Source organism: Herpailurus yagouaroundi, unplaced genomic scaffold (assembly GCF_014898765.1).
Source record: "Herpailurus yagouaroundi ecotype Mexico unplaced genomic scaffold, PumYag 29, whole genome shotgun sequence".
In the NCBI taxonomy this organism is placed as follows: Eukaryota; Metazoa; Chordata; class Mammalia; order Carnivora; family Felidae; genus Herpailurus; species Herpailurus yagouaroundi.
Window position 1 is genome coordinate 118,523,767 of NW_024412377.1, and position 15,489 is coordinate 118,539,255.

Here is a 15,489-nt window from a genome sequence, read left to right on the forward strand (position 1 = left end):
ATATCTATGAGAACGTGCCTAGTTTTCTCATGGGCTGCCAAAGGGAAAAAAAAATTCCCTTTTCTCCCAACGGTGCTTACATCTGGGGTGTGTGTGTGTGTGTGTGTGTGTGTGCGCGCGCACACGCACGCATGTGTTTTCCTGCAGGTGACAATTATCACCATGCCATTAGTAGTCAATAAACATTTCATAGTTGCCAAAAGAGCTAAAATCAGAAATTCCCCAAGGATGTAGAAAGACATTACTAAAATAAGAAATCCAAACATGTAAAAAATCAAATATTTCTATGAACAATAGAACAAAGACATGAACATCAGTTTTATTCACTGAGAATATATTCTTTAAAAAAAAACCTATGGCATAAACATAACTGTAAACGAACACTGCTATTCTCAGCACTTTTTGCCTAGAAAATTCAGTATACTATATGAAAACATCATTAAATTAAAGCATGTAAACTTATTTATGTACAACATGATTTTTTTAATGCCAAGGTTAAAAGGAAGAAGGCACCAGAAATATTGAAAAACACAAAGAGGCAAGGTAGAAATACTGCAAGATTATCATAATTCAGTTTGCCATGGGGAAAATATTTAAGATGAAATTGAAAATAAAATAAACATAGGTTATGAAATAGCCAAATTAGTGTGAAATGTATCAAATTGGCTGGCTGTACATCATGGAGGTCACAGAAAATTACTTTAAAATGTTTCCCCACAAATTAGCATATATAAACACTGTTCTCCATGGTTTCCAATATGCTACCTAAAAACACAGTGTTGCTCCCCAAGGGAGCTTGGTTCCAATCCAAGGCAGATGAGCTAGATGGAGCCAGAATGGCAGTGTTTGACAGACACTGATAAAAAAAGGCCAGTGACATTCTACAGACTTGCAATATTCCATTTTATTAGAAGCAGCAGAGCACAGAGGTTAAGGGTGTCAGCTCTGGAGGCCGAGCCGTGTTCAAATCCTGATCCCACCACTAAAGGCTGTGTGACCTCCAGGAAGCCACTTGACCACTCCAAAACTCAGTTCTCACAGGTGAACAGAGGACGTTAGAGCACTCTCTTCAAAGGGCAGCCACAAGCACAGAATGCAGGCAAACTTCCCGTTACCCGGTACACACCCTGCATTCAATATTTGCCGGCTATTATGTTTAAAAAGTGAACAGTTTGAAATGATCAACCAGTTTAACTGAAAATATTTACTTGGGACTATTGGCATCACAGGAAGCCAACAGGACTCCCACAAGGGATGTACAGAGAGACGAGAGAATAAGAATACTGAATTGTACCAATAGCTTATACTTGCATGATTAGTACCCTTTTACTTTGCAGACTTAATGGGTTTTCTTCTGGGGCTTTCTGAAAATATGGCTAGTCTCATCCACATGCTTCCAGTCTTTCTCTTTACATTTTAGGAAATGAAAAAGCTCAGGCATGTAAAGATACAAATGACACACTTGCCCAGAATTAAGAAAAGTGGCAAGGATTCGGTAGTAACTTTTTTTACAGGGGTTTATCAACATCTGTTACAAACCTAGAGGGCAATGTGTTTGAAAGGGTAAAATTCAATGGCGCAATGTCAGACTTCATACAGTGTTCTCACAGAGATAGCATACTCAATTGTTTTGAACGCTTAATAGCTAAGGCAAACTCTAAATGCAAAACAAAATTCAAAGTCAAATAATTTTTATTGATGCACAGACACTAAGTAGTTGCAGTTGTATGGACTTCACAGGCAGGGCCTCCCCCACCCCACTTTTTAAAAAATAAATGTCTGCAAAGTGACTTGAATTTTGTAAAAAGTAGCACCAGTATAACAGTATTCCACTCCCTTCCCAGGAGAAATAATAACAAAAATATAAAACACTGCAGGTATGTTTAAAAAGTTGCTCACAGTTGTCTATTTTAAAAAATTTAAAATTATAAAACACCTTCATGTTCAAGAGCATTCACTCATCAAGATGTTGATGCATACATTCCTTCCACCTTTATTTTTAGGCTAATGGTCAACTTCACATTCCAGACTACTTACTTTTCCAAGCAAAACACAGAAGATAAAATTGATACCATTTAATACTCAAAATAGTAGTGATGATGTGATAGCAAGGGAGAGAGTCGTTTAAAAATGCAATTCCCCCTGCAATTCAAAAGGCTTGTTTTCCAAACTGCAGTTCTGAAAGCCAAATACTGGGTCCTGACAAGAATTTGTAATAAAAAGTATCAGGTCATACTGGGTAGTAAAGGTACATATTGTTGGTAACCTTTTTTCTAATATGTGCGTGCGTGTGTGTGTGTGTGTGTGTGTGTGTGTGCGCGCGCATCACAGTGTGTCTGGGCCACAATGCAAAATGTGTTTTTCACTGTGAGTTGCTGTGAAAGATTTAGTCACTGCTCTAAGGCCAACTAAATTTTGCCTTCTGGAGCCCCCTACAGGCTCTACATGTTTAAAACTTCAACCGTGCAGTAAATAAATCATCTTTCTGTTGCAGGGTGGTTCAGAAACTACAACTCAGTAGCTTGCACAGAACACATAGATAGGCAGTGTTTGATCCAAAAGACGTAAACTGAACACGTGTGCAGCCTCATCCTTGAAGCCAAATCCTCAAGAAACCAAATGAATTTAGCAAGGTCTGTATTAGCTCTTAGCATCTAATTTAAAATTGGAAGGGCACCTAAGTGGCTCAGTCAGTTAGGCGTCTGGCTCTCGATTTCAGCTCAGGTCATGATCTCACGGTTTATGAAATTGAGTCCAGCATCGGGTTACACGCTTGAGAGGGCAGAGCCTGCTTGGGATTCTCTTCCCGACTTCCCGTTTTACAGTCTCTCAAAATAAATTTTAAAAAATGAACTTTAAAAAAATATTTAAAATTAGAGGAGACATTATCCATATTTCACAATAACAGCTGTCTGAGGGCAAACTAATAAGAGATGAAATCACAAGGAATGTTCACCATTCACTTTTATGAAGTTTTTCCAAAGCAATGTTAAGAAAATCAACAGGAAGATGGCTAGGGTCCCTGAAAGGCTTTTCACAACTCCATTCCCCAACAAAGGATTGAGTAAAGAACAATTCTGAAATACCAAGTACTAGTAACTCTTAAGAAGAGATCTGTATACCAAAGTAGAACTTTAGAACTTTATGAAGGGGTTAGAAACCTGAGGTGATGTGGGAAACCCCGGCTGATTTTCATTGGAAATTAGCTAATAGGCTATTAGATTAGGGCTTTCTTCCCTTGCTCCTCTATCATAAAAGGAAAGATAACAAAAGTTATAGCAATGTTTTCTCATGCTTAATCACCACCACTACCAAAAAACAAAACAAAACAAAACAAAACAAAAACAAGTTTCCAGAAGCCCAAGGAAAGAGTAGACTCAAACTACAAATACCTTGGCAAACAATCATCCAACACTATTCTGACCTTAATTTCAACTGTATCAAGTTGCCTGTATCAGAATGCTGGGATGGTTTAGTTAACCTAAGGTCGAATGCAGAACCAGGTTAAGAGGCCAAATGGTAGATGATCTGGTAGAAATGAGATCACTTGGCAATAAGATCAATTTATAAAGCATAAATGGTGATTCGAAATACAAGCAATAGCAGTGTAGTCTTTTTTTTTTTTTAACTCTTTGTTAGTCCCTCAAATAGATCTTTGAGACCACAATTGAAAAAAAGTGCCCTGCCAAGCGTTGGCTCACGTGTCTACGGCAATCCTGACTCATCTAAAGTGATCCCACATGCTGACATACACACTCACAACTTGTGTTTACAGTAACACTATTAGATCCAGACTAGATAGTACACTGGACTCATGATGCAAAAATGTATCCTTGGCTTTAGGAAATTAACATCAAAATCAGTAGAAACATCACATGAAACCAGTAATTTCTGTTGAGAGTTCCACTTGAGCACAAGATTTGATTTGCCACCATTAAGCAGAATTATGTTTAGAAGTATGCTGGCTATTCCAAACGTCCCAGAACTCATGTTTAATATAAACATAATGTAGGTTAAATGAAACAAAGGTCACACAGACCTCACTTTACCTAATTCGTAAAATACAGATAAAGTGTATTTGAAGAGAATGAAAACAAAATGTTCCCATTCTTTAGTATTTTCCTGTACAAGTTGAGAACTAAAGAATGACTCTTCTTAGACAATGCCTAATCATTTGAAGGGGAATACAGAAGAAAAGCGATTTTTAAAATGAGAAAATAAGCCCAAGTGGTACACCTCTCTTTCTCGTCACCATCCAGGACGTGGTGTGTAATGTCACTTCCCTCTCCTGTTATTCCTTACAAGCATTCATCACAGTTAGAGCTGACCGATCTTGAGGTCACCTCTTCAAGGTGTTCTTTCCCTTCTCTGTACTCCACTTAAAGAAAATGTCCTTCCTCATCACTGGCAGGCATACTCAATCATCTCAAGCTAACATTAAAATAATTGTTTTCATAACACTGTTTGTGCTTTGTTATCTGAAATACCAAGACCCATCCATGAACAAAGGAATAGGGCTTTCCAAGGTTATTTACGACTAACACTTCAATACCCTTCTCATTCATTTTTAAGACCACCCTGTTCATGAAATATTCTCCTGAATACTTAATACCCAGTGACTTCAGTACCCAAATTCATATTGAGTGCATTCTTTCATGTACATGAACCCAACATGAAACACATGCATATCCACTGCCCACTCATTCTCACATACAAGCAAGCATACACACACATTTTCTTTCTTTCCAGAACAAGCCAGAATTACAGCTCTTTTGGTGATTGTTAGAATTTTTGGAATGGTTCATAAATTTTCCAAATTATTTTGAATTTGTAATACTTTTATCTTTTTTCTTTTTTTTTCCAATTGTGAACCATTCCATATTGCATCTTTATTGCAAAAGTCAACATGCTTCTTAGAAATTCAGATTGTAATTGATAAAACAAACATTACATATATGAATTTAAATGTATAAACAGTTAGAAATTCAACAATATCTCCTATTATACTATTACACAAGTTCACAATTTTGTAAAAACTATAATACAGGCATACTATACATCAAGAGGAACCACTATTCCTTTTCACATGATTTTTTTCTTTTTCAAATAATGATCCATCACCATGGACCTACCTATAGCAAGACTGTTGCCCAATTTATCATCTTAGCTGCTGACAGTATTTTCCCAATGTTACAACATGAAGAAATTGAGGGAAATTCTGCCTTCCCTAGGGTCACCTTTTTAAGCCTGGGCAGCAATCCACTAGTAAACCAGGCTAACCCAGCCAGACTGGTGGCTGTTACTGCTCTTCAGCTACTTAGATGGCATCCACATTAAACAGGACAAAATTTGCCTCAGATGCTGTATGTTGTTTCTGTAAGTGAAGATGCCAAGAAAACAAGTCATGGTAGTAACTTACTTTTCAGGGCAATTCTAATGCTTGGGGATTTGAAGGTGGAGGTAAAAACTCCTAAAGGAAAAAAATACACTCAACTATTTTATGCTGACCTTAACTAAATTTCCCAATATTATATTTTACCCATATTTTGAATTCATTTTGGAGAGTCAGACATGTTTTAGAATTCGTAGGACATTTAAAAAGTGTATCAGTCCTATTTTAAGGTGTATCTGAAAACTACCTTTTATAGAAGGGCCTCCAATCTCCCTGGAACAAGGGTCTGCCTATTCTTTACTTGAATGCCCTTCTCTTTCATCCCCTCTCCCCCAGTAACTAAAAAAAGTCAAATCAATCTCCAACTCTCTCTACACTGAGAGTATTATAATACGATGTCAATTCTGAAGTTAAAAAATCATATGAAAAGGAATCTCATTCTGCTGAACTGTCAGTCTACTGAAAATTTTCTTACAGCTCCATTAATTTACTGTAATTTTCAGTTTCCAAATACAAAAATACAACAATTCTTATTGAAATCTATACGCTGGTAGTTTTAGTACACAAAAAAACCAAACAAATTATTTACAAAATTATACAGTTTAAGAAAAAACTTTGTACAAAAAATATATAAATCCTTTGTTCCCTCTATCACGTTTAAACTGTCAGGACTCAAAATATTCACCACAATGAATCTTTCAAAATATATACCGACTGAGCCACAGACATCAAAATTTCATTAGAGATGATGGAGGAGGAAGGAGCAAGATTGCTTATTCTAGGTACCCCATTGTAAGGTTTTCCTTCTTTTATAAGCTTATTTTTTAGCTTCAGTGTTATCAGAAAATATAATAACAACCTAAAAAAAGGAGGTCCTTATTATAGTGAAGGGAAAATTACATGAACTTAAAAATGATCCTGGTTTGATACATCATTCCAGGAAAATACGGAGAAGAGAAAAGGTAATCAGAACGTGGGATTTAACTTCTTAGAGCTACGTAAATCTAGAATCCTGATGGTTTTAGGTTTCTTAGTGAATGGTTTCTATTTTGAGAAACAGCCTTTACCTCAGGATACAATATCCTTGATATAGTGATCACCAAGAACCTTCTGAAGCCAACAGGAAGTTTCAAATTTTCACACCACACATATATAAAAACATAGATGTGCATATCCTTGAAAAAGTGACATCCTATGTACATTAATCACTTTATTTTCCCAGGGGTCAATACAGTGTAGTGTTGCTCCTCTGCTTTTCCATCTAACATTCAGAACACAAGGACATAAATTTACATATATATTTTACTTAACAGATACTCTACTCTATACAGTGTACAGTAAAAATGCACACAGTGAAGGAAACTGTCTATTGAAGGATGCATATGTTCATGGATAGCAACAAGCTACAAAATTATGAAAATATAAAGTCATCTGATCAAAGTCAAGTTATGACTCCCATTTATTACTAGCATACCCATCACCCTACCCCACCCCACCCCCACCCTATCCCCAGTCACCTCACCATCATAGTTTAAATTTAGGAAAAGAATTTCAGACACTTTGTAACCCTCTTTTGTAACTACTAACTAAACTGAAGCTTCAAAAATGAAAAAGGAAAAGCTGGTGACTCTCCCCCCACCCCCCCCCACCCCCCGCAAATCCTTCCATTATTCTCATCAAAACATCACTTATTTATCAAGGTGCTGGTTTAAACTTTTTATTGGGGACTGACTTTTTGGTGGCCCAAAAGAATCACTTATCTCAACAGTGGGTAAGTCAGGCCTATTAATAAGAAGGCAAGAAAAAGAAAATGGGGACAAGAAATGGGCAACAGATTAAAGACTTTTACACTCTGGGAATATTTTTTAAAAGGACCAACTGAACCCATTCTCACTAATTTCAAAGCAAACTAAGGATCAGTAGCACGAGTCCAGGAGAATTAATGACGACAGAATGAAAATACCATGAAACTAGCTACCGTTGCCTTACAGCATTTAAGAATACAGAGTTTGTTATGATTTACGCTAAAATAGTACTTGTACTGAACATCAACACCCCCCACCCCCCAAATTCAGAATGAATACAAACTGGGCTCCTCCATAGTAAAAAAATTAAAATAAATCTACTTTTCTTCCAAGACAACTCTTGAAAGCAAAAGGGTATTTTCATTACAAATATCTCCTTCTGTCTGACGACCCATCCATAATAGCTGAGAGTTAAGAGATTCCAGGCAATTTTGACATTTAATGAAATTTTATCAGCAGATTATAATCCAAAATAAAATTTCTGAACACCCTGTCATTTACATCATAATCCAACACCAATAGCAACAAAACAGGTGGTGTGGAAAATAAGGCTCTAGAGATTATCCGTATCATCCCTGTGGATCTTCACAACTGTGTAAAAGTCACTAGGCCTTTGGTGCTTTAATATCATGAACAGTTATGAGATGTGTTTAAATAGCAAACTTGCTGTCCTTAAACCTACTGTGTTGAAAAGAAAAATAAAAAAAATTTTTGGCTCATTGACTTCTTTAAATAATTTTAAAAAGTTGTTCTTTTCTAAACAATATTCCTAAAAATTATACAGCTCGAATCAGATTTCATCTTCGCCACGAACGAGACTCATATTCATCTTCATCCTCATCATCATCATCATGCAAAAACAAATCTGAGGTTTCCGTTTCCTGAGGAAAGAGAGAGTAAAATCTGCTTAGTGGTATAAGAAAGTTAAGTAAAATACTTAAAAAAAATTTTTTTTCAATGTTTCATTGATTTTTAAGACAGAGAGACAGAGCACGAGTGAGGAGGGGCAGAAAGCGAGGGAGACAAAGAATCTGAAGCAGGCCCCAGGCTCTGAGCTGTCAGCACAGAGCCCGACACGGGGCTTGAACTCACAAGCCATGAGATCAGGACTTGAGCCAAAGTTGGACCCTTAACCAACTGAGCCACCCAGGCGCCCCTAAGCAAAATACTTTTTAAGCCAAAGGACACAAAGACTAGTATACAAAACCTAGGACAGATTTACAAGTGACACACTCAGAGAGTAGCTAGCAGGGCAAAAACACAACAGTCTCTCAATGTATACATATTTTCCTCCCCTGCTAATTTTGCCAGTTTTAACAGACTTCCATTCTAATATCATCAGGAAAATACAATGTGACTGCTGAGTAGGAGGAGTAAAAGAAAAAATATCTATAAAATGTTTCTGATAAAATTAATCTATTCATAAAAATAAATTAAGTTTTATTTTATGCCACTAACTTAAAATGAAAATATATGACCAAACTCCTAAACCTTTCTTTTAGTATCAAATAATCTGTGATGGAGAGTATACTAACTTCCCCATGACACCAACATTCCCAACCTTATACAAAAATCTAAAATCTTACATAAAATACAGATTTCTACAAACATTCCCAAAATATCAAGATTTTTCTTTTCTTTTTTTTTAACATGGGAAATGTTTCTGCTTTTGTTTTATAAAATTATCCACATGATCACAAAACTGTTGACCAATCATGAATGCTAACATCTATAAAACCAAAATTATGATGAATCAGGAATAACTTGCAATGTTGGCTAAAGGTCCCTTTTAATAAACAAATTAGAAATAGGAGCTAAAGAGTGAAATTATTTTTCATATTTTAAGAGTTTCCTTGGTTTAAATCCTTGGTTTCCTGTTTCTTCCCTTTTATGTCCCACTTCCGTAACTCTCATTTTAACCAACTGTACACAGAAGGAAAATAAGAAACTTAAATCTATTAACTATGGAACGTGAATAAATGAAAAGCTACAACAACCAGCTAAAATGTATTTTGTCCATGTAATCCATGTCCTCACTTACCAGAATAAAAATTTCTAGAGCCCAAAGAAAGCCAAAATAAATGCAAAGAAAAAAAGTGTCTCCTCTACCAGAAAATACCCCCCAAAGAGCTTTTTTTATGTGTCTGCACTTGTTCTCATTCTTTAATAAACTTCTAGTCTTTGATTACTGTGTGCATGAAAGAATCGTATTTATTTACTTTAATGTCAAGAAAAATACTACTTGAGAAACAATCTAATTCAGTGCTTATTTTCAATCGTTAAATTTACCTCCTCCTTGACATCTTCTTCCTCAGTCTCAGTGGATACAGAAGGCACCTTGGCCTTGTGCCATGATATTTGTAGCCGACGGTCTTTGAATTTTGACCCTTGGTTTGCAGTCTAAAATAAATTTCAGAAAAACAGAAAAGTTTATATTCAAATTGTATGCTATTTAAAAGTGTAATGACTTGGGGGGGGGGATGTTAAAATGGATCTAAACACAATCTCTAGTAAGAGCTAGAAAAAGTGAAGTCCCTTTTAATTAAAGAACCATATGTACTGTTTTGCCCAGATAGTCCCATGACTTGTATCTATGTCATGTTAACTTTAGGATTTGTTTTGGTTTAGATGATAAATTAATTATATAGTCACCCTACTTACAAAAGTCATGATGAAAACAACAAATGCTATCTTAATACAATTACTGGCCTTCAGGGACACCTGCGATGGCTCAGTCAGTTAAGCATCCAACTCTTGATTTTGGCTCCAGTCATGATCTCATAGTTCATGAGATCGAGCCCTGTTTAGGACTCTGTGCTGACTCGGCAGAGTCTACTTGCGATTCTCTCTCCCCCTCTCTTGCTCCCCCACCCTCAAAATAAATAAAGATTTAAAAAAACAATTATTAACCTTTAGCTTTGATAATCTACATACTTAGACTGAAAACTTAAGAGTGATTTTTTAATGCCTAATGATCTCACAGCATCTCTCACAGCCTCAGTGATAAAGCTATTCCCACTTCATCTTCTGAAATGCCAAACAACAATGACAAGTACCCACCCATTCTATATATTCAATAAATGTTAATCAAACACCTCCTATCCTAACTCAAAATAAAACTGTTCAGTTTCAAATGTATTTCTTGGTACTACCATCCAATTTCTTCCTCCCCAACAAATTTTATTAAGAGAAAACAAAAATTTTAAAGACAAAACAACAGAGACAAAAGAATATAGACCCAAAGTTTCATTAAAGTGAAATTCAGTCTTTCCTATTAATGGTGCCAGATTGTAGAACATCCCCAATTCTGGGTTCAATCCTGAAAAATGTAACAGAAGGCATTCTTTTAAATATGGGGCTTGACTCTAGTTTTTCTAAGAAAAATGTTGATAAATATCAGTAAGCATTTGCCAAATGTTTCTATAGAACACTCAGATGACTGCATGTTAAGACTGTACCAGATCCAGAACCAGTATGACCAGAAATCAGCATGTGATCTAAGGAAAAATTCTTATTATCCTTGTGGAGGTTGAATGTTTATAACGTGATACCAAACATTTTAACTCCTAGGACATATTACACTATGTATCAAAGTGGCCCCATCTTGTAAAACTCAGGTAGTTGCTAATAGAACAGATCTCATCACAAGGAAAAAAAGAATTCTAACTATGTGAGGTGATGGGGGTTAACTAAATTTATTTTAGTAATCATTTCACTATATGTATATGTATTCAACCATTATGTTGTATATCTTAAACTAATAGGATGCTGTATGTCAAGTAGATCTCAATAAACCTGGGGGAAAAATCTGGTAATGTGTGTAGGAGACCTCCTGTGCCCTTACTCTTTTAACATACACAGCCCAATTAAAGAGTGCCTTTTTCAGTATTTTGTTCACCTCTGTATTACTTGAATTCTTCTTTCTAGCATTACTGAGATGTAACTGACAAACTGTTAAGACATTTATAAGTGTAAAACATGATGATCTAATATACATATGCAATGTGAAAAGATTCTATCAAGTTCATTAACCCATTCATCACCTCACATATTTACCCGTTTCCTGGGGTAGAAATATTTAAGTTCTACTCTCTTGGCAAATTTCAATTATACAATACAGTGCTATCAACTATAGTTACGATGTAACACATTAGATCCTTAGGCTTTATTTGTTATTCGAACTTGTAAAAAAAGATCTGTTACTTTTATAATCACAGAAGGCAATATAGATTTTTTTTAGTCTATATTTACTGGGTCGCCCTCCAAAGAGGACAGCAGTTCTGTCCTCCAAAGGGAATTTTAGGCCATTAAATGTAGTGCATATAAAATACTGAAAGAAAATGAGAAATGTAATTTGTATGCAGTCAGGAACTAATAATATGTAATTCTCACAGTCTAACCTACAACAATAAGATTAGTGATTAGAATAAAGATGTATTTTAATAATACCAAGTCAAGAATTCCCACACACTACTGGTGTGTATCTAAACTAGTAAAACTGATGTAGTCTGCTCAACAATTCCATGTATATCAAACATATATGTGTATACACATATACTGAAAGATCTATGAGAATACTATCAATGGTGTTCATAAAAATCATGTGAAAATAACCCAAATACCTATCAACAAGAGAACAGAAAAATAAACTGTGGTATATTTATACAACTGAAAATAATATAGCAATAAAAATGGTGAATTACTGTTACATGTAACAACATGAATGAATCTTACAAACATAACGTTAAGGGAAAAAACAGACACATGAGAATATAGACTGTGTGGTTCCATTTATATAAATTTTTTAAATAAGCAGACTAATACTGTAATATTAAGGAATGCACATTTAGGTGATAAAACTACAGCTGATTCTCATTATTTGCACTAGTTGTATGAAGTTCACTGCAAGTACTAAATTAGCAAATACTGAACCACTGCTCCTAGGGCAAACAGAGTAAGGCCAGGTTCCTATGAGCTTCTGGTCAAAACATTTTCTTCAACTAATCAATACATAACCTTGTTTTATGCTTTAAAGACTCTTTATTTAAAATATACTGTTGGGGCGCCTGGGTGGCTCAGTCGGTTAAGCGTCCGACTTCGTGAGTTCAAGCCCCACGTCGGGCTCTGTGCTGACAGCTCAGAGCCTGGAGCCTGCTTCACATTCTGTGTCTCCCTCTCTCTCTGCCCCTTCCCTGCTCATGCTGTGTCTCTCTCTGTCTCAAAAATAAATAAACATTAAAAAATTTAAACATAAAATATACTGTTGGGGTGCCTGGGTGGCTCAGTCAATTAAGCGTCCGACTTCGGCTCAGGTCATGATCTTGCAGGCCTTGAGTTCGAGCCCCATGTAGGGCTCTGTTAACAGCTCAGAGCCTGGAGTCTGTTTTGGATTCTGTGTCTCCCTCTCGCTCTGCCCCTCCCCTGCTCACATTCTGTCTCTGTCTCTCAAAATAATAAATAAACGTTAAAAAATATATATTGTTGAAATCACGGACACTGAACTCATGGCCAAAAGCACTCATGCCTGAACAAAGCTTACCTAACACATGTGTCTTCACCATAAGGTATATCACAGCCTCCCTGAACTTTCGACATAGCACTTGAGAACTATACTTGGCGGGGGGGGGGGGCATTTCAAATAGGAAAATCAACAATGAAAACCACAAAAATGAGACAAACGTGGTACTAAATCAACTGCAAAAAGGACACTTGTTTACAGTTTGAGATCTGAAACACTAAGACAGAGTGTCACCTTGTTTGAACTTAGCTGGGAATGTGTGCATCAGGTAACTCTGCCAATGTCTGCAAATGACCACAAGAGCACCTTGAGTACTGATTTTTGATCTTACAAATAATTTTACTAGGCAGGTTAATGTGCAACTCCAAAATCCATGAATAATAAGGATTAACTATAGAACAAAAGCAGGGAGGTGATTATCAGAAAGTGAGGGTATGGGGTCACTTTTCTGAGGAGGAGAGAAAACAGTAACTGGAAGGGGGCAAGGAGGAGGCTGGGAATATACTTTTTCCTTACCTGAGGAGTAGGTATACGGAAGTTTACCTTCTGATAAATCACTGAACTATATATATACGTTTCTAGTTGGTATAGTTTGTTTCAGAGTATTTTAAATTGAATATTATCCTTATAATTAAAAAAAATATATGAAACAGCTAAGATATTTATGTTTAAAAAGCAAGGTATGGAATGCAGCTCTATATTTATACTCTGGTAAATTTTTTCAAGTGAGAGACTGTGTATGTATTCTTATATACAGAATTTTTTTCTATAAAGATATCTAAGAATAGTGACTACCTTTTAAGAGTAGGCAGAGATGAAGGAAAAGTGAAGATTTTTTACTTTTTATTAACCATATTTTTAACCATTTGTGTGTATTCTTTTTTTATTAAAGAATACTTTAATAACTTTAAGACTGGCCTCTAAAATGTGACATATCTATTAAAATACGTAATTTTTCAATATGCACATATATTTTACCTAACACATATATCCATAATATAGCTTGAAACAATGAAATACTAGGGAAAAGTTAGATGTCCATCACTACAGGATTCTTTAAAGTTTACTTATTAATTTGGAGAGAGACGGCGAAAAAGAATCCCAAGCAGGCTCCACACCCAGTGCGAAGCCCAACTCAGGCTTATCTCATGACAGTGAGATCACGACTTGAGCTGATATCAAAAGTCAGATGCTTAACCAGCTGAGTCACCCAGGAGGCCCACTAGAGGACTGTTTAAATCCACTGTGGTACATCTATGCAATGATATACCATGCAGCCATTAAAAAGAAGACAGCAACACATGCACTAGTATAGAATAATCTCCAATAACAATTTAATACATGCCAAATACAAAGTGTATATGCAAAAGAGTATTGTATAGCACACCACCATTTTTGTTAAAGAGAGATAAAATAATGCATAAATACAGAAAAATATCTTCAAGAAGATATGTGAGAAACAGGTAACAGTAATTGCCTACAGAGAGTGAAACAGTGACTGGACATAGAAGGAAACCTTCTGTACACTGCATATACTTTTGTTTCTTTATATTTTTTTAAGTTAATTTATTTAGAGAGAAAGAGAGAGAGAGAAACATAGGGGAGGGTCAAAGAGAGAGAGAGATAGAGAGAGATACCCCAAGCAGGCTTTGCACTGTCAGCACAGAGCCCAATGCAGGGTTTGAAATATGAGATCACGACCTGAGCTGAAATCAAGAGTTGCATACTCAACCGACTAAGCCATCCAGGCACCCCTACACTTTTATTTCTTTTACACTTTGTACATGTGTGCTGCCCCTCAAAATATAAGGTAATTCAAATAAAGTAACATTCTTATATATGAATATAAGAAAATCAATTATATACCATCAATGAAAAATTATATGCAGTAACTTAGAGGTACTTGGAACCTTAGAGGCAGAAGTTACTAGAAATTCATCTAACTTGACCATTTTCCAAGATCAGAAACTGATGCCAATTCTGTCAGTCATCACTTATCAATTACCTGACCAGCAAATATGATCAAACAAAACTGAAGTGCTACTGAGGACATAGGCAAATAGCTACTCTTATCTAATGTCACTATAAGTAAAACTTAGTACAACATTCCTGGAGGGTTATTTGGCAAGTTGTCCTAAAATTTTAAATATGCATGCCTTTTGGGGCACCTGGGTGGCTCAGTCAGTCGGGCCTCTGACTTCGGCTCAGGTCATGATCTTGCACCCTGTGAGTTCAAGCCCCACATCGGGCTCTGTGCTGACAGCTCAGAGCCTGGAGCCTGCTTTGGATTCTGTGTCTCCCTCTCTTTGCCCCTCCCCTGCTCACTCTCTCTGTCTCTCTCTCAAAAATAAACAAACATTAAAAAACTTAAAAAAAATACGCATGCCTTTCATCTAGTCCTCTCACTCCTACGAACTAATGTAAAATAGGGTTCGCAACTGAGACAACATTACTCTGGGGGGCATTTTGGGTGTCACACTGACTGAAAAGCACTTACTGGCATTTAGTAGGCGGGAGCCAGGAGTGCTAAAGGTCTTAACATGTATATGACTGTCCTATATAACAAACTGTTCCACTCACAAATGCAAAATCCAGTAAGATGTCTGTAACATTGTTCACAGCAAAATGGGAAATACTATAGCCATCAAAGGCAGTATCAGTAGTTCATGAAAGATCTACCATTACTAAGAGATTTTTTACAAGGTCTGAAGAATGGCAATATTGAAGTGCTATTCAGAAAACTTTCCCTGAATACTAAATCCAGAGAAAGGGGA

General features: G+C 36.1%; 1 protein-coding gene across 4 annotated transcripts in view; it reads right to left on the reverse strand.

The window, feature by feature from the left end:
* Nucleotides 1–7,093: 7,093 nt before the first annotated feature.
* RBM27 (RNA binding motif protein 27) overlaps nt 7,094–15,489 on the reverse strand; it is a 75,140-nt gene continuing 66,744 nt past the window's right edge. For all 4 annotated transcript variants that reach the window (XM_040453663.1, XM_040453646.1, XM_040453653.1 and 1 more), the window contains 2 exons: nt 9,487–9,597; nt 7,094–8,078 (listed from right to left, as the gene is read on the reverse strand). In XM_040453663.1, the coding sequence (XP_040309597.1) occupies nt 7,995–8,078; nt 9,487–9,597 (195 nt within the window). In that variant the 3' untranslated portion in view covers nt 7,094–7,994. The remainder of the gene's footprint in view (nt 8,079–9,486; nt 9,598–15,489) is intronic.